Genomic DNA, 25547 nt, shown 5'->3' with positions numbered 1-25547 from the left:
TGTAACGAGGGCAGCTAACGTAGACGTCTAGCGTCGGGGACCTTCGGCTTTGTCAAAAAGAAGTTAGCAGCGGCTACCCTGAGTAGCACTGGTTTGCGTCTCCTGACAGTTTAACGTGGCTCAGTCATTAAAGTATCCACGCGTATCTACACCGTTGAACACTTAACCCGGGATAGAGGAGGGAATACAGGCTAGCCATGATAACATCTGCCGGTAAGTTGCGAGGACGGAAATAATTTTTGCTAGCCTCAAGTTTAGCTAGCTGCCATTGATTTAGCTGAGTCACACAGATGTACTGTATGCTGTCAGTTAGCGTTTAGCCTATAAGATCTTCCGAAAGCGTATTGTCAACAGTTTATATACGTAGTGCACCATGAAGGAAGAATAGTTACATTAAAATGTAACACCACGTGTTGGAAATACAACATAAAGGGATTTCTACTACGCAATGGTTATTTTGCCGTGACCGGCAACTCGCCACCTAGCCTAATAGCAAGTACAAATTCTGAGCCGGTGGATAAAAAATAACCTAAATAGCTAAAATTACCTGTTCACGACCAACCTACTATAATCACGGCTGTTGACGACAGATTTATAATTCCAATTACCCGATCAGCCGTTCATGGCAAAATAACGCGAGCAGGAGTGTTGCCGGTCACTGCCTTATAGAAATAGATTACTTTCTAAGTACATTTATTTTTGTTTAGTGAGAAACCCAATTGATACATAGAAAAACACCGTTGACTAAAAACGTGTAGTAACATATAACGTTTGACATAAACATACTATATATTTTTCCCTCTCCAGCCGGAATTATTTCCCTCCTTGATGAGGAGGAACCACAGCTCAAGGTAGGACACTTCACACAGCCCGGCTTTAAGCTGTTGCCTTCAAATAAACAAACCTGTTTAAGAAATTGATTTGAATTCTGTTGGCAGGTGTTTGCGCTGCAGAAGCTTGACTACCTTGTCAATGATTTCTGGGCTGAAATTTCTGGATCTGTTGACAAAATGTAAGTGGCACACTGAAAAACAGTTTTTGTTTTTAAAGAATATTTATTGCGATAATAAAATACAGGGCATCCTCAGTTGGTGATGGAATTGTGATGATAGTATACTGTTGCAACGTAACCTGAATTTATATGCAAAAGCATGCCATTGAAGTAGTAAAGCCATAATTTCAGTAAATATTTGTTTTGGAAGTAATTTTATTTATTTCCAAGTTTTTGAAGGCTTGTAATTCTGCTAAAGTCATAATTGCAGTATTTGTATAAAAGTAACACATTTGTTATAAGTATCAAACAATCATGTAACCATGAGATATTGTATTTTGAGATTATCATAACCCAAGGACACCCAGTGTGTATTTTAACCCAAAATTATTTGAAAATTATGTTATGTAAAGGCAAAAAAAAAGTGGTCAAACTAAATGCACGATACTTCATTCACATCATTGAGTGTGTAAACCAGTATGCTTCTGCAATCATATTTCTTTCTTTGTCTTACACATGCAGCGAGGTTCTATACGAAGATGAGACATTCCGAAACAGAGAGTTTGCTGCTCTGGTGGCCTCTAAGGTCTTTTATCATCTTGGAGCTTTTGAGGAATCTCTGAACTACGCACTTGGTGCTGGGGATCTTTTCAATGTCACTGATGACACTGAATATGTGGAGACCATCATTGGTGAGTGAGGAAAGATTATCACTACAGTATCTCTTCTGAAGATGTAATGATGAAGGTGACCCCTCCCCTCCCCACTCAATAATTCACTGTTACATCCTGCTAGCCAAATGCATCGATCATTACACAAAGTTGCGAGTGGAAAATGCTGAGATGCCTGAGGAGGAAGAAAGGAAAGTTATTGACCCTCGCCTTGAGGGCATCGTCAACAAGATGTTCCTGCGCTGCCTCAACGACCACAAGTACAAGCAGGCCATCGGCATTGCCTTGGAAACTCGCCGCCTTGACATGTTTGAGAAGACCATTTTAGAATCGGTAACGCCACTTCTTAACCCTTTGCAGCTCATATGAGAGATGTGATTTGTGTTAATGGCTGCTAAATGAAATATTTGTTTCCTATGTAGACTGATGTCAGTGGGCTTCTTGCCTACAGTCTGAAGGTGTGCATGTCCCTCATGCAAAACAAGAAGTTCCGCAATGAGGTGCTGCGGGTTCTGGTCAAGCTCTATATGAACCTGGAGAGGCCTGATTTCATCAATGTTTGTCAGGTAACTACCAATGTTATCTTTAGTGAATCTTGCAAAACTTGCTCACCTCATTCCGCTGCACATGGTTCAGCTCTAATCATTTATTTTCTTCTACTACACTAGTGCTTGATATTCCTGGATGACCCACAAGCTGTCAGCGACATTTTGGAAAAGTTAGTGAAGGAGGACAACCTGCTGATGGCCTACCAGATCTGTTTTGATCTATATGAGAGTGCCAGCCAGCAGTTCCTTTCCTCTGTCATCCAAAACCTGCGAACGGTCGGAACACCAATCCCAGCAGTTCCTGGTTCCACTAATACAGGCACAGTGTCCACTACAGATAAAGACAGGTGAGCATGAAGATAAACGAAACGGAGTTTGAATAAATATGAAAGACCCTCCTATCCCTATCATTATAATTAAATATAAATCACCTTGTTTAGGTACCTGTGTATATTAAGGGATAGTTCGGGTTTTTGGCATCCTCACCTAAAGTGGTGTGCAATCAGCACTGACTTACCACTGACAGCGTCCTGTGACACGAGATCTGGTCCGGTTTTGGTCGAGACGAAAGTAGTCCGGCAAGTTGCCTGGGGTCACAGAAAAAAAGCGGTTTTCTTTTAAAACAATTTGTGTTCAAAAGAGTGATAAATTTGCATCACAAAACTGCACATTAGAAAAAAAGTCAGACTCCATTACCGCTGGGCTCTATTTTTCTGTTCGTATCACTGACAGATGTGCGTTCCACCGTAATTATAACTTTGAAAACTCACGATAACATGTCTTAAACAATTTTCTTCCCCCAGTGATGCAATGGAGACAGATGACAAAGCTGGCAGCTCCCCTGCAGGAAAACCAGCAGAGGCGGTAAAGGATAATACTGCAGTGTTTGTTGTGTTTGTCTGTAGAGAAACCTGAAGTTGGCCATGAATTCATAATCTTTGCTTCGCATTACATTCATAGAAGGAAGAGCCCAAAGATCAGAATGCCAAGATGATCAAAATCCTCAGTGGGGAGATGGCCATCGAGTTGCACTTGCAGTTCCTAATTCGAAACAACAACACTGATCTGATGATTCTCAAAAACACAAAGGTAATGTGCGAGTCTGCAGCGCCTTTAACAAGTGCAAAATGAAAATAAACAAATGCATACTTTTGCCACTGTGATGTATGCAATTGTAATGATAATAATAATAATAATCTGTTCTTTTAAATATTGATTTATTTTTTATCAGTTCATTGTTGGAGCCCTGATGTGAACTTATAAATATCTCCAGAAGCACTCTTTTCAGTGCCCTAAAACAGACTTTGTGTGGACAAAATGCCAAAAAGAAATGCTTGTATCTGTGTGGATTTTGACATTTTAGCAAGAGTTGGTGGTTATGTGTTGTCTTATTTATTTTTTATTCTTTTTATACAATTCCCATTTCAAATCTCCCATCTCATTTTAGGATGCGGTCCGAAATTCAGTGTGCCACACAGCCACTGTCATAGCCAACTCTTTCATGCACACTGGCACCACAAGTGACCAATTCCTCAGGTCAGCATTTTATCCAAGGGGCAAAATGTTCTGTAAGAATTGTAACCACAAGTATTGATGTTTCTTGCTCATAATCATTTTTATTATTTTTTATTTTTTTTAAACAGAGAAAACCTTGAATGGCTTGCCAGAGCCACCAACTGGGCAAAATTCACAGCAACAGCAAGTCTTGGTGTCATTCACAAGGTAAAGCCAGTAAACACAATTTATTGACATCAATAGTGTTGTTTGTTGTTAAATTGTTGTCATTTCTTCTTTAGGGTCACGAAAAAGAGGCCCTTCAGTTAATGGCCACGTACTTGCCAAAGGACACCTCCCCTGGCTCTGCCTACCAGGAGGGCGGAGGTCTGTACGCTCTCGGCCTCATCCATGCCAATCATGGCGGAGACATCATTGATTACCTGCTCAGTCAGCTCAAAAACGCCAGCAATGATGTAAGTCGGACTCTATATGTTTGAACACGCAAATCCTGATGTGTAACTCGTGCTTCATCTTGTTTTTGTTTGAACAGATTGTTCGCCATGGGGGTGCTCTCGGTCTCGGACTGGCTGCTTTGGGAACAGCTAGACAGGATGTGTATGACCTCCTCAAGTCCAATCTGTATCAGGATGATGCTGTGACTGGTATGTGAAACCAACACAAGTGGTCATGTTTTGAGAAAAAAACAACCTGAGATGGACATCTGGCCTCTACTGGTTGTCTGATGACAATTATGTTGCGCATTGTTAGTATGTCCTAAAATAATTGTGCATGATTTTCATGCAACTGATGTGATTTACTGTACAGTCCTACCAAAAACGTTGTACATCAAGAGTTGGTTATCATGCGTGTCCTTGCAGGTGAGGCTGCTGGCTTGGCCCTGGGCCTTGTCATGCTGGGCTCCAAATCAGCTCAAGCCATCGAGGACATGGTGGGCTACGCGCAGGAGACCCAGCACGAGAAAATCTTGCGTGGCCTGGCCGTGGGAATTGCTATGGTCATGTATGGACGCATGGAGGAGGCCGATGCCCTCATTGAGAGTCTCTGCAGAGACAAGGTAAGGCTCACATAATGAAACTGTTGTATTTTCCGCATTAAAATAATTTTTTGTGTTTCTTGTGAAGTGTTTGTCACCATCTTGTATAAGCATCAAATTTGTAACTGCAAGTTCTCAGAGCAATGCTTTACTTTTCTAACTTTTAGGACCCCATCTTGCGGCGGTCTGGTATGTACACCGTAGGCATGGCTTACTGCGGCTCTGGGAACAACAAGGCCATACGCCGCCTGCTACATGTGGCTGTAAGTGTTTGTTGGTTCACTTCACAATGTTGAAACTCAGCTTCTCCCACCAGTCACAGCAATGCTACAAATCTGTCCTCTAGAGGGCATCATCTGCACGCTACTATCAATAGGAGGCCACTTATATTTTGTATGAGGATTCTTTGCAGGGCTAGCTGCTATTTTTGCATTAGTGGACTGAGATGTATGCTTCCTTTATCTGAAGGTGAGTGACGTAAACGATGACGTCAGGAGGGCAGCTGTTGAGTCCATTGGTTTCATCTTGTTCAGGTAAGGACCAGATTGAATAAATTATGATAATAGCTTTATGATTCAATCACATCTATCAGTGGTCCTTTTGTTTGCATTTCAGGGATTATGTATTTTATTTATCCTACATTTTTGTCATTGATTTTATAGAGCTTTTTTTTGTACTATAATGTTAATGTAGTCAATGTAAGTAAGGTCCCAAAACTGTTTGTACATTTTAAAATCTAGATATTATTATGAATATTATTATTATTCACTGAAATGCATTGGAAAGAGGAAAAATAATACTTTATTTTTGTAAACCCCCCAAAAAATTCACACAAAAAATGCTGATGAACATTCATTATGGATTTTCCACACAAAAAAAGACTTCTGTATGCTTAAAAGACAAACTGTGTGCGTCTAAATCAGCTCTTATTTTTCTAGAAAATAACACAAACTTGTCTGTGGGTTACTCATTAAATGTGATTTATCACAAAGTAAACAACAATGTTCATATTTAAGAATTAAATTTTGCTTTCTAAATTTAGTCTTACATAAACTTTAAAAGATAATAAGATTAGACAAATCGCTTGTGGATTGTGCCATTTACCCTTTTCAGGCTGACAGAAACATGACAGCCATGTATTCATACCCTTCGAAAAGCATGCGCCTTAAAGTGGATAGATTATTTTCATAGGGGTGACACGGATGATGCCTTAGGCATTATTGTGTTCTCATGTGCGCATTGTGAGCAAAAATCATTGGTGTTCTGACTGTCACACCATAGTCTACAGGCAGCACTTTACTCCAGAACAGCATATTTAGCTGAAACCCTCGGAAAAAGGGGCCTAAAGAAAAAATATAATTTCCACTTGAACAATTACATGTAGTTTTTTTGTTTTGTTTTATTTAAAAAAAAAAGGGGTTGAAATGTTTGACTGCTTTATTCATGAACTTTCTGCAATATGTTTAGTACTTATTGGTAGCTTTTCCCATCTTAACTTTGTACATTATGTTATCATCTGATCAGGAAAATCTTTTTAATCTAAATATAGATTTAGATTTTTAAATTCATGGATCTCATTATTTGGCAAGTCTTTTTCTCCTTTGAATTGACTGTTCTCAAAACAGCGTTGAATGTGGATGACAATGTGTGTATTGGAACACAACAATGCCCACGGTTTTGCTTGTTACTTTTGGAAGGGAGATTTATCTCTTTTTTTTCTTTTTTTTTAGGCTTAAGACGATGAATGTCAGAGTTGGTTATTTTGGGCAAGTTCTACTAAACACATCGTCTAGCCATCCGCCTATAGCCGTGTAACAAAACTAGAAAAGACAGAGCCATATTTCCAGCAACACCGAAGATGACGTGCAAAGAGCACACTGAGCCCCCCGACCTAAAGGTCGTCTTGTGCTTTGATGTGTGAAGAGTTTACTTAAGTATAAACTCTAATGCCAACAGTCTAGGCAAATGAAGACACACTTAAGTTTAACACATTTTATTCAGCATGTTTACGTGCTTAGTCATTTATTCCTTTCATATTTTATACAAAAAAACGTTTGAGCATGTCTACAATTTAGGAAGTACAAAATGTATCATCTCTAGAGATGTAGATTAGAAAGTAGCTATACGAGATGGTATTAGTGCACATTTGTAGTCCAAATTAAATGCATTTTGTTCTGTACTGCTGACAGAATGTAAACATTGCAAGAATCATAGGTTGAAAGAATTTATAGCTGAAGTGTTGACCTTGCAGTTAAATACTTGACATTAATTTGGTCTTTCTTGTTGTGTAGTGAATAATCTATATGATAACGCAAGATACAGACTTTTACAGTAGATTGTTAGCGGGGGGTTCTGAAAGGTAACAGTGGCCTGTTTTCCTATATTTCTTGTGTAAACACATTTTGGTGGTGGCAGAAGATGACAAAATGCATTATTTAGCAGTTTTGTACTGTAACAGTATAATTGTAGGGTCAACCCCAGTAGATGGGTCTAGTTTGATAGGAAAAAAAATACATTAAAAAATGCCTGTCAAACACAGTCCAATCAATCCAGCTTTTGAAATTGGTGGTGGTGCAACTATTCTGTCTTTTGAATTTGAAAAACTCGATGTTCTGCACGATCCAAACCACTTCCTGGTGCTTTCATGTTGATTGGATTGTTGTAACTTCATAGGCGGCTCACATGTTCTTCCTGCCTTGTGTCGTCCTCATCAGTAAAGCGCATCGGGTCTAACACAACACCGCTAGATGACTGAGTACGTAGTTGGCATCTAAGGGGAGTTGGGTGGCTTACTGTCCCAATGCCGTTCCTCATGCCCTTCTTCATGAACAGTTTGGAGTTTTCAGCCATGGAAGAACTGAATGAAATTCTCGTAAGAGTCAGAGTAACGTTTGAAGCCTTTGGATGTCTGTCCGGCCGATGATGTTTGCATGTCTTATAATTACAGGTAATGTAGCGTGTGAATGCCTCCCGAAACGTCTTGTTGAAAAGCGTGTACACCAGCGGGTTGATGCCCGACGATACGTAGCCCACCCACACAAAGATCTCCATCAGCCGGGAGATGATGTTGACATCGCAGCTGGTACATAGCACAGAGGTGACATTAGTGATGAAGAAGGGACACCACATGACCACAAACAGGAGGAAGACTATGCCCAGCACCTTAGAGGCGCGCTGCTCATTGCTTAGAGTCTGCATTGATTTCTTCCCCATGGTGGACATTCTGCGGAAGGGGATTTCATCAACGTTAGGAAGGCGTGCTGTGCCTATATTGGGGGTTTCTTGCATCTTAGAAAACCTGTCCAACATATGAAACTGATCAACTTGATTAGCAGTCTCAGGATGTTCCCTTTGGAATAATGTGGACACTGTCGGGTAACTGAAGCGCTGAAGCACCTTTGACCTGAGTAAATAAACCTTTTTGCGCAGCACGTGAACAGTAAGAAGGTAGATGACCATCATTATGATCAGTGGAACAAAGAATGCTGCCATGGAGCCAAACATGATGAATTCCCGGAAGGTGTCTGTTTTAAGCTGGCATGTGTGGTTGCTGTTGAAGGTGATGTTGTTTCTGGGTTGGTAGTTTTGGAGACCCTTGATTGGAATAGGGATTGCTATACCTGGAGAAGGAGATGAAAAATATATATTAGTCTTGCGACCCTCGCCAGTTTGTTTTCATATTATAGTAAGCCAGGGCCTCAGGGGTGCCAAAACGTTTTCCTCCGAGGCTCACAATAAAAAAATCGGAGGATGCTAGAGACACTTTGAAAAAAAAATGTATGTCAATTTTTCAATCACACCAAAATCAAGCAATTGCATAATCTTTATATATTCAACTGTTGTTTTGGGGGAAAACTGCTCCCTGAACAGCTTTCTACAAGGGAAATACTGTAGGTTTTGACCATATTTTGGGACGGTCGAGACACTAACCCACCAGAATATAGCAGCTCCTGCACTGAACAGCAGCTGAATTAAATATTTGCATTCAGAACAAAAACAGGAGCAATCTGTCGTAAGATTACTTTTATTAAAGCAGTTACTTGGCAATCATTCATATGATATTTTCACAATTTGGACCTTGACACAGAGCAGATTTTTGCTTATAAAAATTCATCAGTCTTGATGAAGAGAAATTGTATTTATTTAAATTGTAAATGTTTTATTTGCATTTTTAGAAAGGCCCTATTGTATATAAAACAAATTTATTAGCAGCAGATGTCATTTTTAGTATGTGTTGTAGGCCGCTTAAAAATGGATGGCCGGCCACAAATTTCCCCCAGATCATAGTTTGGACACCACTGTAGTAAGTAGTATGAAAGCACACGCCAGTGGTCATGGCCAACGAATCTGCATTAAACTGACATCCTTGACCCCATTGTTGGTAACATCGCAGATGTTTGATTTTATTTATTTTACTTGTGTTTTGCTGTTCCGGAATACGGTGCCTAACCCACACCGTGTTCCTCCCATTGCTGCAGAGAATGTAACTGTTTATATTGCATCTGCTTTTATTCCATCCGGCCTGTGTTTATGAGCCTATAAACCAGGTCTGCCATGGATCTTATGTCAAGAAATGTATTTCAAAACCTTGCCAGTGTTTGAAATTTGTCATTGTAAAGATGGCAACAGAGATGAGTGAAATGTGTGTGAAAGTGAAAGAAGCCTGTGAAGTGATATGCTTACAAATGGATACAAGCCACACCAGTGCTATCTTGACCATGGCCTTGGCTCTGGATTTGTACTGGCTGTGCTGTATGGGCTTCTTGATGGCAATGTAGCGATCCAGTGAGATGGCGCACAGGTGCATGATGGATGCAGTTGAAAACAACACGTCCAGGAAGAGCCAAATAGGGCAGATGAAATCTGGAAGGGGCCAATCAGAATCTAAAGAAATAGTAGAGAACAATGATTCACAACTGACAGTTATTGAAATTCCTATTGCAGCAGTTGGATTTCTGGCACATTTTGGGTTTCATGCAATGGTCTGGTCAGTGGGGAGCTCTATCACCCAGCAAGTGGTTAGAAGTCTCAATCTGAAGATCTCTTTGTTTATATATGTGAAGTTTTACTGGAAAGAGGAGTGGCCATAGGCTGTTGATAGCACTAAAAGCTCTTCATCAGTCCTGGAGAATTACCGTAATGTTTATTTTCACTTCCAGGCATTCATTTGGCACTTTATTCCAGCACCTTTTTACTTTTGAGAGAGACCCTTGGATTATTTTTGTGGGTTTGATCTTGGTTTGTGATAGAACCTTATTTTTTCATACAGATGGCATTTGTTCTTTGAAAGTTGTCCTACTACCCGAGTAAAGACTAATAACCAAAAGTACTGGATTCTGAATTTGTGTCTTTTAATAAGTCAATATGTTGAGGGAAAGTCGGGCACAAAGCTTAAAGTATCAGTTTCCTTCAGTTATTTGTTCACACACAGTTAATAATTTTATCTTAAGACTTCCCTAGTGAGTTAGCGACAATGACAAAATTGTACTATGCAAGTGAATAAATCTCCTGGAACTTTGTCTGAGTCTGGAAAGCTGAGTCTAAAATAAATGATATATACATATTTAACTTACTGTAGAGGACAGTTGCCAGTGCGATTGGCATCACCAGGAGTCCCACCAGTAAATCAGCCACAGCAAGTGACATCAGGAAGTAGTTGGTGGCATTCTGCAGTTTCCTCTCCAGTGATACCGCAAGGATAACTAAGATGTTTCCGCCAATGGTGGGAATGATGACCATAACAATAAGCAGGGCAGCCCACTTTAACTGAACCCCATAGGTTTCTGATAGCGAGCCGTCAGCTTCCAGTGGAGCCACATCTGACTGGGACATAGTGCTGTGAAGGTTCCAGGGGGCCTAATTGTGAGTTTGGGCTCTGATATTTGTGGTTTTGCAGACTCGGTCAGCATTGTCACTGGTAGCCACTGAGAAGGGCAAGTAGGTAGGCCAAAAAGCTCAGGGCCAGTGCACTGGATGTCCCATAACTTCAGAAAATATATTGTTATAACAAAAAATAATAAAATACAGGCAGTCTGCGGATGATTGTGGAAAAAATTCCAGTATTGTTAATCCATAGACATGAAGTATTTCCACAAGGAGACACCAGCTGGAGTCCTCATGTTCCTTCGTTTTCCCTGGCAGGTTATGCTATCCACTTTTTCCACCTGTAATGGCAAACAGATCCTTCATTGGAACAGAAATATATCATTTTCTCAGTAGTAATATGACAACAGATGATAGTTGCAAAAAAGTGAGATTTTAGATTTTTTTTTAGAAATTGTTGAAATTGTGAAAATTTAATTTTCTTACAACCAAATTCCAAATGCTAAAAAAAGTGGGCCTTAAAAAATTCTCTGAGAATGTCAGAATCAGTAAACTGGCTTATTAATTTAACTCTTCATTCTGTAAAGTGGTGAATTTAAAGAGAAAACATCCTTAAAAACACACTGAAAATGTCCTGCATAACCTTACAAATGCGTCTTACCTCTCCTGAGTGAGTTGCTCATAGATGTTTCAGCTCTTGAGGTTCCCTTCCCGAAAAGACTTGGAAGACAGCAACATTATATTTGTAGCCCTCCCAAGTGAGAACATGAGACAATTCTCTCCATGTCCATGATGGGCGATTGCTTTTCCGCCCAAAATGTCTGGCTATGCATCACCTCCCTCCATCAGAGCTTTCGAACTTTCAGATGTTGTGGCTTCTGCCTACCTCTTTCCTTCTCACTCTCCAGCCTCTAAAGAGCTTGCAATCACTCCTTCTTGCTCCCCTCTCACCCGCTCCCTCCCCTCAATGTTGGTGAGTCACACTGTGTGCATAACATATGAATGTCTTCACGGTGGCCACGTGCCAGTGGTTCCTGGGGGGTCATTTTCTTCAACTCAGTTGCCCCACTGTTTAGATTTGTCATTTTCTCTTCTGTCCTCCATTGGAAGTTACACAAACACTAGCAGTGTATAGACTGAACTGTTAATGCATTTACCGGTATATTTGTACACTTAAAATTCCGTTTTCACCGTTTTGATGATTGAAGCCACAAAGGTCTTTGCAGTCGCAGTCGATGTTAAAAGCAGATGTGAGGTATTGAAATATGTAAAAGACTTGACAGATGGTGGATGATTATATTGCGCACACGTAAATGTGAAAAACGTGACCAGTAAATGTGTATTCCCTTATATGTCCTTAAAGGGTAGTCTCCACTATCCGCTTTAGCCAAAATATTTTTCTTATACATGCAGAGCTTACCTATAAAAGTCATACTATATCACGTCTTGTTTATTACAACACTGTCCAGGTTTGTTCAGTCTGTATTTGAATGATAATGTGTCACAGCCAGGAAGCGTGTTAAAAGATCTTATCTGTGAAGTATTGCCCACAAACACATCGATCAGCTGTTTTCCCGCCACTTTGATTTACTGCGTGACGTTCCTTCCAAAGGCCCGAGAGCAAAGGGGCGATTACACCACAGCTGTATCAGCTGCTGCCACTCCTCTCGATACATTTGAGGCATGCGCGCCATGATTTAGTACTTAATTAAACAGGCCAATGATACATTCAGAGGACATCACAGGTGGTTTTGGAGGATGTCATCTGACGACCAGAATAGAATACTTTATCTCTCTAAATTAAATTAAAAGGCCATCTAGATCTGTTGTTGCGCGCCACGTGGATCAAGTTTGATCCTCTGGTGTGTTTGAACTCTTATCTTGAGTGTAGAAGCAGTTGCTAGCATGCACAAGAAGTATGTCTTTGTTAATGCTGGGCTTGACACACACACACAACAACCCAATGTCAATTAAATATAACCCCGGAATTGCCTTAGAGATCAATAAAGTAACTCCTCAACCATCTTCTGTTGCCTTCCACAACATGCAGTCAGGCAGGCCTGTTAAAATAAACGTGTTCAATATCTTGGAACAATGGAGAAACTTCATTGTCGAGCCTTTCGCCCCACTTAGGTGGGTGTGGCAATCAATGGTAGTTTAACCATTTTAGCTCTTATAAGTGTTACAGGATTTGCAAATCACATCACATTGTGTTTTTTCTTAACACCATACACAGTATTTCATTTTTCTTGCCGTCATGGTTGTGTACAGTAACAAATTCCTTCTTTTTGAAAGATGGCCCGAACAGACGTTCCCTAACACAGCTAGATCTACAGTCTGGCTGTGGCGGTTTGAGTTCGTCTGCCTCATTTGTTCAATCCCTAAAACACATTCTTTGGAACAAATCGTGTTGACAGACTTTTCATACAAAGCCTTCAACTTACATTTTGATAAATGTCAGTATGCAAACCAGCTTGTGACTGTTTGTGCCTCCACTACCACCATTATTTTTACTTGTCTTTTCAGAACTCCTGAGCAGTGTCCCAGTGTTGTGTCCCTTTTGTCAGAAAGCTACAATCCTCACGTTCGTTGTGGTGCTGCCATGGCTTTGGGCATCTGCTGTGCTGGAACAGGCAACAAGGTGAGATACCTTGTTAAGCTGGAAGCAAATACCGGTACATTTCCCACGTGAACAATTGAGGTTAAATTTAGGATCTGCAGGATACTGAAAATATGAGAAGTAGCAATGTCAACCCCCCAAAATTTCTTGACAATAATATGTTCTATGCAGCTCCACTAGTCTAAATATGGTATTTTGGTTAATATTGCGTTAGTGGAATGCGAGTTAAGCAGCAAAATCCAGCAGTTTTTATCTATATCAGAAGGCGGCCATTTTGCCACTTGCTGTCGAGTGAAAATGGCATCTCAGGTCTCAGCTAACAACCAATCACAGCTCAGCTTCAGAAAACGCTAGCAACTGTGATGTCATCTTCAGTCGACAGTAAGTGGCGAAATGGCCGACCCCTGAGATGGATAAAAATGGCTGGATTTTGCTGCGCAACTCATATTACACAAATGTAATATTACTCAGAATTTCATGTTTAGACTAGTGAAGTCACATATAACATCTTATTGTAAAGGAATGTTTAACATTGACTCCCCCTTTAACTCTAAATAGCAACAAAAGTTGTTGAATGAGTTGTCCACAGTTGTTATCAAAATAAATGCTTTACAATAACCTGATTATAATCAACCAACGTAATCGATGCCTTCGTTAGTATTAAAAGCAGCAGGACGAAGAAGCCTGGTTGAGTGTGTATACACGTCTACCCAAGCTTATTAGGCCCCTTATTGGGAGAGTGATGGTGTTGTGGCGAGAGAAGTAGGTCACCTATTTAAAGGAATCAATCATTTTGTTGTCATTTATACAACTTGTCCTTTGGAAGTTGTTGCTGCGACATTGTAGCCTTTGTGCAGAAAAAGGAGGGCCCTTGTTGATTATGTTAGCTAAGGGGAGGGGTTGGCTGCTTATTTTATACTGTTTAATAACCACTCCAAAAAATTCCATATTCATTTACAGTTTGCTGACTTCTTCCCTAAAGGGGGAACTAATTGCTTTTACACTCTCATCTTGACTGGACACAGCGGTCGCCTCCCTCCAAGCTTGTCCGTAAACGTTACAGCCCTGAACGCTCAATGATCTGCAGAGTGAGAACTAGAAAAATCATCTCTCGGTTTTAATAGGAGCAAATTGTGGAAGGCGGTCCTTGTTTTAACTGTCATACGGTCGTCCACGGCAACCAGATATGGAGGCCACTAATCTCATTAATTAGTATGGTCTTGTTTCCTCTGATAATAATGTTTGTCCTGCACACATGTTCCTCTTGTTGCAGTTACAAACATTGTGTCTATTTATAACATTTTTGGGGGGGGGGGGGTGAGAACATAAGCAAGTAAAATGTATTTTTTCTTTTTATTATAATTTTTTTGTTGTGACGGTTGTTTATGCAGGAGGCCATCAATCTGTTGGAGCCCATGACCAACGACCCAGTGAACTACGTGAGACAAGGTGCTCTCATCGCCTCCGCACTCATCATGATCCAGCAAACGGAAGTCACCTGCCCCAAGGTTTGTCTCGTCTGTTTCTTTGTCTTAGTAGACATCCCAGACTGCACTACACTGTTTTTCATGAAAAAAACATTCAGTTCAATCAGCAGTTGCAAACAGCCTTACTGTTATGTATGGAAGGATAGCAAAGAAGATGGTGTGAAAGCTCAGGGGTTGTGCTTCAAGCTTTAGGAAAAGCTGGAAAAGAACGCGTCCTAGCATAGCTTCACACACTTGCCCTGCAAGCACCTCATATATTGTCACAGACAGTTAAGAAATGCCAGACACCTTTTCAGAGACTCCTCAACTGTACCGCAAAACTTTTTTTTTTTTTTTTTTAAGCTAAGGTCTTATGCAGAATTGTGCAACAGTCTTTTTCCAAACAATGACATGTTTGGCAGCATTGCATCCATGACTGTTTATTTCAAGAGACTTTTTGTAATCTACAGATCGTCTCTAGTTTTACACAGCAGCTTTATGTCTCTTAAGGTATAGCCCAAAAAAAAAACATACTTTTGCCGTACTCTCTCACCATCGGGGGCGTGGAAATGCTGATGTTGCTTTTATATTTTTTGCACAGCATAGCCGTTCAACAGCCTTTTTCCAGCAAAGTCTGTCCCCTCATCTTTGTAAAGAACGAAGAGCTGATGCTTACAATGTTCAAGCAAACGCGTGACACTTGAATATTATTCATACCCATTTTTGCCTACAGGTGAATCAATTCAGACAGCTTTACGCAAAGGTCATCAACGACAAGCACGATGATGTTATGGCCAAATTCGGTGCCATCTTGGCCCAGGGAATCCTCGATGCAGGTCAGTGTATACCATATATATTATATTTAAAAATAGATTCACAATGCTGCCAGCAATGTTGAACTCCCAAAATGTTGGGCAATTTTGGATTTCAACCAAAGTTTTTTTTTTAATCAAAAATGTTTTTAATAAAAGAATACCAGCGATGCCAATTGAGAAAAAAATTAATCATAACCAGATAACTTGGTAACAATTCCAGCAATACTTACAAAACTGCTGTTTTTCAGATGTGCAACGTGTTAAGATTAAATTTTGAACCTTAGAAAATGCATGTCTTCTAAATAAAGATGCAAGAACAAAAAAGAAGAAGAAAATGTCTACACTAAAAACATTTGCAAAATGTTTCACTTATCAAACATTATCTTATACTTTATTAAGTGGCAAATTTGTGATTTTTCTTTTCTCGCAATATTACCCCTCCTTCTCTGGGGGGGAAAAAAAATGATACGTGGCCCTAATACGCCGTCATATCTTTATTTTTAATAATAATAAAAATAAAAATAAAAGTGCATCCTCAACGCAGGTCACCAGCAAAAAGCTTAACATCTCAAAATAACCCAGTTTTTAATTGGTCGCTTATTGGCCATGGGACTCTTAGGCCGATGCTGAAATGTACGTACCAAAATGCCAAATATCGGCCCCGATAATCAGCTCAGCCGATAATCGGTCCGTTGGTCTTGTGTGTAGTGGATCAAACTGGCAGATGGAAGATGATGTGAAAGCTGCAATCACGCTGTAACAAGCACTGTTAACATCAGATGGCGGTTTTGTACGAGCGTTTCCTAATTTGAGTTCCTTCAGGCAGGCAAGCAGCGCGCACGCCCGACCACCCGCGCACTGTGATTCTGGAGCAGATCACATTACGGTTCATTAGCGGCCGGCGTTTCGCGCGGCTCTGCTGCGCTCTCGGCCATATGGCCCGTCACTGTCCCGCTGCTAATTGTGTTTGTCTGATCGTCTCTGCCGTTTGTGTGCCTGCGCCGCTGCTTGTGGGCTCAAGCGCACAAAATGGCTTTACATGTGTGAGGTCCGAGCTTCGCAGCACACCCGGCGCAGAACGCACCAATTTTCTCATGTTTACGCAAAAGCCTTCAATGCACGCAGGCACAGGAGTGTTTTGCGTGCTACACAGTACACACTCTTCAGCAATTTCACTTTTATCAAACGTAGTGATGTCTCAGCCCTTCTGGTTGCTTTTAGCTGTTGACAATGGACAACAGCCAAGTCACAGATCAAACGTCATCATGCCATGATGACCTTGCGTGAGAGCATCCAGACGATCATTCCCTTCCCGCCGGGATCATTTTTCGTCCGTCTCCCTTGCATGGATTCGGCATGCTAGGCGTCGTGGCACCTGGAATTTAAACACATCCAGACAGGAAATACTTAAGCGCATATTTTCTTGTTTACTTCTTGGAACTTTTGAGGTGTGATGGGAATTGTATTGAATTTGTCAGGCGGAGGAGATGAGCTCAGTTTCATAATCACTTTGCCTCATTACCAAGGAAATGTCAGTCCCTGTTTCATGTTCTCCTCATTCCCCGTACATCTCACTTGTACGTCTTTACTCTCCCCGATGTCGTGCACCAATAGAAAGAAACCATTTATCCATTTGCACTTTCGAAACGGTGTATTTTGATGCTGGTTGTTGACTAAATAAACTAAAACCTTTAAGATCCAACGCAATCACTTCTGAGATGCTGTTTTTTTTTTTTTTTTTTGGATCATATTTTCCCACAGGAAAGAGAAAAAATAAGTTGACCTGTCTTATTAGTAAATTAGAGGCTGCACTCTATTTGGAATGACCTTCTTTCTGGGGAACTCGTTGGTCAAGTGTTCTTAACCTGTTGCCACATTTTGAAGAGTCTCTTGAGCAGCATTAATGGCAGTGTGACTGTCAGTAGATTGGAAGAGTTTCAACACTCACTCGAGTCAATCTGCCAGCTCTAATTTAGTTGATTGACCTCAGATAAGAGTGAGTTACCTCTATTGTTTCGGCTAATTTCATTTAAAATAGTATGACCCACTCCCTTGAACCATCATTTCTGTTCATCATGACATGACAACTTCATCCTGGTTCCCTCCCTATCCGTCCTTCCTGTCGCTGTCTTTGCCTCTGAACTTTTTCAAATCCACCCTATTGTCTGCCTCTGATAGTAGGAGGGCGTTCTGCTAAACATTTTTCATTAGGCCTTACATGAGCAGGATTTTTGGGGTCGATCAAAAAAAATAAAAATAAAATCACCAGCCACCGACCCGATCACACGATGCAGCAATATATCTATTCAAATAGCTTGTTTATTTACTATACAGTATTGTTTTTAATTAGGCTTTTAGGGGATCTGGATAGAAAAAATAAAACGCAATCACCAATACAATGAGATGAGGAAATGTATCTACTTCAGCCCTGCCATAATGAAAATGGCCATTGAAATGCATTGTAAAACATTTGAAACATTCTTTAAAAACACTGAAAGATTAAATGTAACATGTAATGTTTACATTTCCAACATATCCTGACATAAATGGAAAAAAAATGCATGAAGCTTGCCGGTCATTCGGGTGGCAAAAATATGCCAAATAAATATTCTTGCTATCTTGGTTCAACAGCTGTAAACAAACCAATGCACTTACTTACCAGCTACGCCAAAAAGCTTGTGCTCTTTTTGTCTCGTATTGGAAGCTTTTGTGTTACATTGTCTACTTTTGGCTGTAATCTAATTATTTCACAGATCTGATCAATGACGTCATAGATTGATCGTGCAAATTGCAGTCGATCACCGATTTTGCATCAAATGCAAAATACTGGCCGATATCTAGTCAGTCGATCAGATTGGTGTAAAGTGTATTTTTCACGCTGTTAAGATATCGTCCGTTTAAGAAGTCACTATTAAAACTCATTCGCTGCCATTGACGGCTACAGACGTAAAAAAAAATCATTAGAATTATTTCTATTTAACATTTTTCCCACTTTTGTTAACAAAAGTATAATAAAAAAAACTAGAATTTTTTTTATTCTTTATTTAGAACAGATATAAAATTTGCAATTAATCGGGAGTTAACTATTGAAGTCATGCGATTAGTTACAATTAAAAACATTTAATCGCCTGACAATTAAAAAATAAACGATTATATAAAAAAAATTGGGGCGTCAGGCAATTACATTTTCTTATCGTAATGACTTCACTAGTTAACTTATGATTAATCACAAATTTTATATTTTAATTTTTTATTTTATAAAGATTTAAAATGTGAAACTAATAGAAATAGTTCAAATGAATTTTTGACGTCTATAGCCGTGAATGGCATTAAATGAGTTAAGGCCAGTTGCCCGTCTTAAATCTTGGAGACGTTTCAACATATTAGAAATGGTCCTTCTCCAAATAACAACCGCTAATTTTTTCCCTTTTTTTCTTTCTTTTTTTAATATTCAGCATTTTTCTGATCTCATCCGAAAACGATTTATTTTTTAACTAGTAAGCAGACGCAACATGTAGATGAGGCACGTGTGATTTAATGCAGGATGTTACAGACAATGCATTCTTGGCTTTTGACTTTCCATTACAGTCTGTCTGTGTTGTCGACAAGCCACAAAGCGATCAATAGATCACTGGTCTCGACTTTAACCTCTCACCTGCTGTCTCTTGTGCCAAGTTTCAAAGGGTTTGGTCCATAGTCAGTCACGAATCACAATGCATCACGCTGATGAATGTTTTTTTTTTTTCTCTTCCTCATATGTTGTATGGCCTCTCCACATTCTGATGATGTAAGGGGAGATCATCCAACCGTTGTTAGCAAATGTTTGTGTTGTCACACTTTGTGTGTAAATGTGCCATCCTTGTGTTAACTGCTCATCACCAGCACTCTGACTTCAATTTTTCAATATTAAGCCGCTGTTACGGTGAGCTTCGCAGTCGTTTTCAAAAGAGTTCTCAGATGTTTTGCTCTGTCCACATAAACAATTGCAACACATTTAACTCATTCACTCGCAGCCATTTTCGCTGAAGCAATCCCCTTCGCTCCTGGCTGTTTTAATGGCTTTTGACAGATTTTACAAGGCCCGTAGAATATGTTGTTCTATTGCTATAAAAACATGGAACCTACCAAAAGAAAAATTTGAGTCTCTTCTTTCATCAGGAAAAAAAAAGTATATTTGTATCTGTTTCTGTTTTGCAGCAATTAGCATTACAATATAGCTAGCTAAAATTCATCATTATTCACAAATCTGTTGAAAACACTGGGGGAAAGAGTTTGTTGCAACATGACCCTGGTTGATCTCTTATACTCTGCTGCCACTTGCTGACCATTTTTCATAATAACTACCCCTGCTTCAACCATCCTCTTCAGTTCAGAGGCTGCATCAAAGCCGTCTGTATGCTCTGGCATATAAAAAAAAAGTATGAATTTGTTTTTGGGACCATAGCAATATTTAAAATAGAACGTTTTTATACGTTTTTGGGAACAAATGAGTTAATGTCCACTTGTTCAAATGATTGAGTGTTTGTTCCCATGACAACCGGGGCAGAATTAGAGCATGAGCGGCTACTGTGTTGACAAATCTGGTGTGACTTTTTGTAGCGTTATTGCTATGAGCTGTTCACCGCTCTGACTCCAGACCTGTTCAAAGCCACCACTGGCCAATTTAACCACACAAGTCCCCTTGAACGCAATCATTTGTCAAACTAGCAGTTGCTGTGTATCCAAGCATTGTGCCGTGTGTGTTGTAGGTGGCCGCAACGTGAGCATCTCGCTTCAGTCCAGGACCGGCCACACACACATGCCGTCAGTCGTGGGCCTGCTGGTCTTCACCCAGTTCTGGTTCTGGTTCCCCCTCTCCCATTTCCTGTCTTTGGCCTTCACACCCACCGCCATCATCGGCCTCAACAAGGACCTCAAGGTACTGACTCTGGACCACTGAAGATTTCAATATAGTCTTTACATTTTTGTTCCTGTTTCTCTTAGCAGCACCAAGTTGAAGATTATTCATCGTTTATTTCAAGATTCATAAATAACCCGAACCATGTTGAACTCAAGATGTTTGATTTTGTCCAACAGTCCTTAGAACAGGGTTTCCACTGGTCATGAACTCATTCACTGCCATTGACGGCTATAGACGTCAAAAATTAATTTGAACTATTTCTATTTAACATTTTTTCCACTTTTGTTAAAAAAAATTACTGTACATTTCGAACAGATATAAAAATGTGTGATCTACTATTGAAGTCATGCAGTTAATTACAATCAAAAAATGTAATCGCCTGACACGGTTTAAGAAAATAGAAAAGGTAGGATTATTAAAAATTAGGGGCGTCAGGCGATGACTTCACTAGTTAACTCATGATTAATCACTAATTTTATATCTGTTCTAAATGTACAATTGAAAACATTTCTAGGTTTTCATACTCTTGTTAACAAAAGTGAAATAAAGTTAAACTAATAGAAATAGTTCAAATGAATTTTTTTACATCTATAACCGTCAATGGCAGTGAATGAGTTAAAAATTTAAAAATCTTGCAAAAATTAACGCCTTAAATAAAAAAAAATTAAAACATTCCATGTCCAGAGGCATTAAAATTTTTAAATACAATTGATGAAAAAAAAACATTGTTGTTTATGCTTTATTTTACATACATAGTTGTGCAAAAAGAAGTCACTATAACGCAATTTTGCAATACTAAAAATGACAAAAATTTGTGGAGACTTGTGACTCGTAATTTACAATTAAAGAAATGGCCTAGAGTCCACAAGTTGCTATAGTTCCGAATGCCAATTGCTCTGAATTTGAAAAGAAAAAATGCGCTGTTCCTGTCACCAATGTCCAACATGAAACGCTAATGCCATCTAGTCTAGTCATCTATAATATTTGCGCCCTTGATCCTGTTCAGATGCCCAAGGTGCAGTATCGCTCCAACTGTAAACCTTCCACGTTCGCCTACCCGCCTGCTCTGGAGGTTCCCAAGGAGAAAGAGAAAGAGAAGGTGAGAAAGACACCAAGCGTCTCTTCGTCATACTTTGGCATGTTTGTGGCCTTTAAAACTCAATTTTCTTGAATTTATGGGAAAAAGAGAGATTCAAATAATTGATTCCTGGTTTTATGAATTAAAAAAATCAAATCAATTAAACACACCCCTACAAAAATATATGCAATGTGTGTTCCCGGCAGGTCTCCACTGCTGTTCTCTCCATCACAGCCAAAGCAAAGAAGAAAGAGAAGGAAAAGAAAGAAAAGGAGGAGGAGAAGATGGAAGTGGTCAGTGCTTAACTAAATCAATTCAACAATGATTTATTTTTATTATTTTTTTACTTGCCAACAAATGCCTGCAAAGTCAAAGAATCCCAAACTCACCGTGCTCGTCCGCGTGTCGCCACAGGAAGTGCAGGAGGGCGAGAAGGAGAAGGAGAAGGAAAAGGAGAAGGAGAAGGAGAAGAAGGATGAGGAGAAAGAGAAGGAGAAGAAGAAGGAGGCGGAGCCTAATTTCCAGATGCTGGAGAACCCGGCCAGGGTGATGCCGGCCCAGCTCAAAGTCCTCAACATGCCGGACACGTGCCGCTACCAGCCCTTCAAACAGGTTACACGCGCACACTAATCACTTGAATGGGGACAAAATAGTCAAAGAAAATGTTTTTATTTATTTATTCGGCCAATAAAAGAATGCCACTCAATTGTTCCTTCTCTAAACGCTTGAACCAATCGGCACGCAGCGCCATCCGACGAAGAGGAAGTCCTCTTTTGATTGGCCCGCTCTCCTTGTAAGGCTTTGTTTTGCCATTCGGAGGAAGTGAAGACTTTTATAGACCTGGCTGGACATCTGCTCCGTGTTCGCGACACTGCGAGATTAAACACGCGCGTCAGCTCTCATTCATGAAAACCACCATTTTGCATTCCAACAACTATATCACATAACTTAAGTCACCATTGGGCCAACGTTTCCAGGAAATCAATGAGGACGGGGAAGTTTGTCGCCAATGACACTTGTTCTGTGTGTTTAGCTGCACACGGGCGGCATCATCATCATGAAGGACACCAGCGAGGAAGAGGAGGAGTTGGTGGAGCCCGTCTCGGCTCATGGCCCCAAAATTGAGGAGGAGGAGCAAGAGCCTGAGCCTCCCGAGCCCTTCGAGTACATTGACGAGTAGATCGGGTACGGAAAAAGAATATATTAACTTTGGATCCATGCGGAGTTGATGTGTGGATTTACGTGTGTTTTTTCTTGTTTTTAGGCCTCAGAAGAGATGTTGTTCTTCTGATCGCTCACATTTTTGTTGGCCTCACTTTGTTCACTTTGTATTTTCTTGTGTCCATACAATAAAAAGGCATATACAGGGAGTGCAGAGTTATTATGCAAATGAGTACTTTGACCACATCATCCTCTTTATGCATGTTGTCCTACTCCAAGCGGTATCTACCAATTAAGCATATCAGTGATGTGCATCTCTGTAATGGGAAGGGGTGTGGTCTAATGACATTCACGCTCTCTATCAGGTGTGCGCAATTATTCGGTGCCTTCCTTTGGCAAAATGGGTCACAAAAGAGATTTGACGGACCGAAAAGTCAAAAATAGTGAGATGTCTTGCAGAGGGAGGCAGCACTCTTAAAATTGCCAAGCTTTTGAGGCGAGATCATCAAACAATCAAGAGTTTTATTCAAAATAGTCAACAGGGACGCAAAAAGCATGTTGGAAAGAAAAAAAAAAAGGCGTAAAATAACTGCCCGTGAAGATGCCACTTACCACCGGTTTTGCCATATTTTAGGGCTGCAACATCACTGGAGTGCCAAAAAGCACAAGGTGTGCAATACTCAGGGACATGGCCATGGTAAGGAAGGCTGAAAAACAATCACCACTGGTCTGGGTCAGTAAAGGGCAGAGAGGTCCACTCACACAAGACGCCAGCAAGGTGGAGGTGGGGTAATGGTATGGGCTGGTATCATCAAAGATGAGCTTGTGGGACCTTTTCGGGTTGATGCCAGTTTCCGTAAGGACACCTTCAAGCAGTGCTACAGGAAGAAAGCAGCATCGTTCAAGAAAAACATGATTTTCATGCAGGACAATGCATGAAACAAATTTTAAAAAGTATCCAAAGACGAAAAGTTATATTGGTCAATTTTATTTAATGTAAAAATATATATATTAAAAAGAATAAACACATTTTAAAAATAGACAAAGTTCCATTGGTCTATCCAACTGTCTAAGAAAATAAGTGTTTTTTTTCCCTTGAGCGCTCTTGCTCTTCCTTTTTAGTCAATCCAGCAGAGTCGACCCCACCATGTCAACAGACCAAAAACTATGCAGGAATTGATTCTATTTTCATCTCTATTTGCTTTCAACATGCCAAGTTTCCAGCCCCAGTTTGCTGGACGAGCGTGCTTTCATTTGTAATGTGGGGGAACATTAGAGACACAAGATGTTTCCTGTGTGACGCAGCACATTGTTCACTTTGGACCAAAGTGGGAAATTGGCCAGAATTTGTCAGGAGGGGATTTATAGTTTCGTCTTAATCCATGTCTTGTTGGCGCGAGTCGACAAAGACGCCGTTGCGTGACCGTTGGAAGGCGCGCTCGGATGAGTTCGGTGTTGACCAGATCGCCATCAAACATGCAAGTTCCTTCACCGTGGAAGCTTTTCCTTCTTCCCAGAAGAGCGGAAGCCACTGCGGCTCCTCGAGGCTCGCGGACACGGATCGCAGACTGCAGTAGGTGGTCCGATCCTTGGGCCAAGTTTTGCTTCGTGTTCCCTCATTCTTCTTTTTTGCCCGTCACGTCGTAGATGTGACAGATGGTGTCTTTCTCTGATGATTTGCCAGGACGCTCGAGTGCATATTCATCAGATAATCTCATTAAATGAATGTGTTTTTCCGCAATCATATGAAGTTTGTAGATGAAAACGTCACCACGTTTTTGGTGGTCAAATTTATACTAAAGTTGAACTTCATGACATCAACACCTTTCCTAATATAACTTTATTCTTTCAATATTAAGACTTAATCTTGTAAAAAAAAAAAAGTGTTTTTTTTGTTAAATTCCGTTTTTCAATGGAATATTCATAATTACCCCCCCCCCCCAATCTATTAAACTTAAAAAAAAATGCCTCATCCAACGCTTCTTGCAACTTTGTTTTTTTTACAAAAAACTTTTCACAAGATTAGTTGATATATATATATATATATTTTATACTTTTTCTGGAAAGTATAACCACTTCATTTGCATAAACTTATGACTTTCCCCCCAGTAATAATACAAAAATTAATAATTTTAAAATGTACAAATTATGACCATAAAAATTGCAAATGTTTTCCTCATTTCGACTTCAACCTTATGCAATTTGTGTACATGATCTCAACATAACTTATTTAAACTTTAATATCAACTTAAGTCAATATTACTCATTAAACTACGTTTTACCTTGTAATACTATATTTTTGTAATACTTTTTTTTTAAATGTAAAATTGGAACTTTTTTTTTAAATTTTGTTTCCTTTTAAAACAATTTTTTTTCTTCTTTTGATTTAATTTGATCATCTAAACTCATTGGTAAGAAAGCATGTTGTGCACATGCGAGAGAGGAGAACACTCATTGGTCCCCAAAAAATATTAAAGACCAAGTCGACAACACGGATTCAATCAAGTCTGAATAAAGTGTCCAATAAGAGATTTTGTCTGTGATGTGACGATGTCTCACTCGCCCGTGAAGATCGCTGACTCATCTGTGACACACACACACGAGCACTCGTTCCTAAACTTGTGCTTCTTGGTACTTGCGGCGTTCCAGGATCTGTTGAAAGTATCCCACAAGCAGGACCCCAGCAACTTTACTCATTCACTGCCATTGACGGCTATAGACGTCAAAAATTAATTTGAACTATTTCTATTAGTTTCACATTGTTTTCCACTTTTGTTAAGAAGAGTATGAAAACCTAGAAAATATTTTTTGGGGTACATTTAGAACAGATATAAAATGTGTGATTAATCTTGAGTTAACCCGTTGTCATGTGATTAATTACAATTAAAAAATGTAATCGCCTGATGCCCCTAATTTAAAAAAA

General features: G+C 39.9%; 2 protein-coding genes across 2 annotated transcripts; one reads left to right on the top strand and one right to left on the bottom strand.

Annotated features, from left to right (window-relative positions):
- Positions 1-36: 36 nt before the first annotated feature.
- Positions 37-22833, top strand: psmd1 (proteasome 26S subunit, non-ATPase 1). Its single transcript, XM_086089695.1, has 25 exons — positions 37-213; positions 808-851; positions 939-1012; positions 1514-1683; positions 1787-1995; positions 2085-2228; positions 2331-2557; positions 3014-3074; positions 3171-3299; positions 3658-3746; positions 3854-3932; positions 4007-4180; positions 4258-4369; positions 4586-4782; positions 4929-5024; positions 5230-5294; positions 13111-13225; positions 14596-14712; positions 15404-15506; positions 20234-20403; positions 21392-21484; positions 21670-21756; positions 21878-22075; positions 22497-22648; positions 22728-22833. The coding sequence occupies exons 1-24, from the start codon at positions 198-200 to the stop codon at positions 22641-22643; spliced, it is 2916 nt and encodes a 971-aa protein (XP_085945821.1). The 5' UTR covers positions 37-197; the 3' UTR covers positions 22644-22648; positions 22728-22833.
- On the bottom strand, positions 6739-11479 carry htr2b (5-hydroxytryptamine (serotonin) receptor 2B, G protein-coupled). Its single transcript, XM_086089701.1, has 4 exons — positions 11246-11479; positions 10335-10925; positions 9445-9645; positions 6739-8381 (listed from the first exon to the last, which is right to left on the bottom strand). The coding sequence occupies exons 2-4, from the start codon at positions 10591-10593 to the stop codon at positions 7429-7431; spliced, it is 1413 nt and encodes a 470-aa protein (XP_085945827.1). The 5' UTR covers positions 10594-10925; positions 11246-11479; the 3' UTR covers positions 6739-7428.
- Positions 22834-25547: the final 2714 nt, after the last annotated feature.

Source organism: Leptonotus elevatus, chromosome 11 (assembly GCF_054856555.1).
Source record: "Leptonotus elevatus isolate MCC_2025b chromosome 11, RoL_Lele_1.0, whole genome shotgun sequence".
NCBI lineage: Eukaryota > Metazoa > Chordata > Actinopteri > Syngnathiformes > Syngnathidae > Leptonotus > Leptonotus elevatus.
Note: the sequence above shows the minus strand (reverse complement) of the source record. Positions and strands in the feature narration are given on the sequence as shown.

What these genes read in the sequence shown, in the direction of transcription:
- psmd1 (XM_086089695.1), top strand. An exon ending in AGAAGACCATTTTAGAATCG is followed by an intron (nt 1,996 to 2,084) that starts GTAACGCCACTT and finishes TTTCCTATGTAG; the next exon opens with ACTGATGTCAGTGGGCTTCT. An exon ending in GCTACCAGCCCTTCAAACAG is followed by an intron (nt 22,076 to 22,496) that starts GTTACACGCGCA and finishes CTGTGTGTTTAG; the next exon opens with CTGCACACGGGCGGCATCAT.
- htr2b (XM_086089701.1), bottom strand. Translation starts at nt 10,593, where the DNA reads ATGTCCCAGTCAGATGTGGCTCCACTGGAAGCTGACGGCTCGCTATCA. An exon ending in ACTGGCAACTGTCCTCTACA is followed by an intron (nt 9,646 to 10,334) that starts GTAAGTTAAATA and finishes CTATTTCTTTAG; the next exon opens with ATTCTGATTGGCCCCTTCCA. An exon ending in GGTGTGGCTTGTATCCATTT is followed by an intron (nt 8,382 to 9,444) that starts GTAAGCATATCA and finishes CTCCTTCTCCAG; the next exon opens with GTATAGCAATCCCTATTCCA.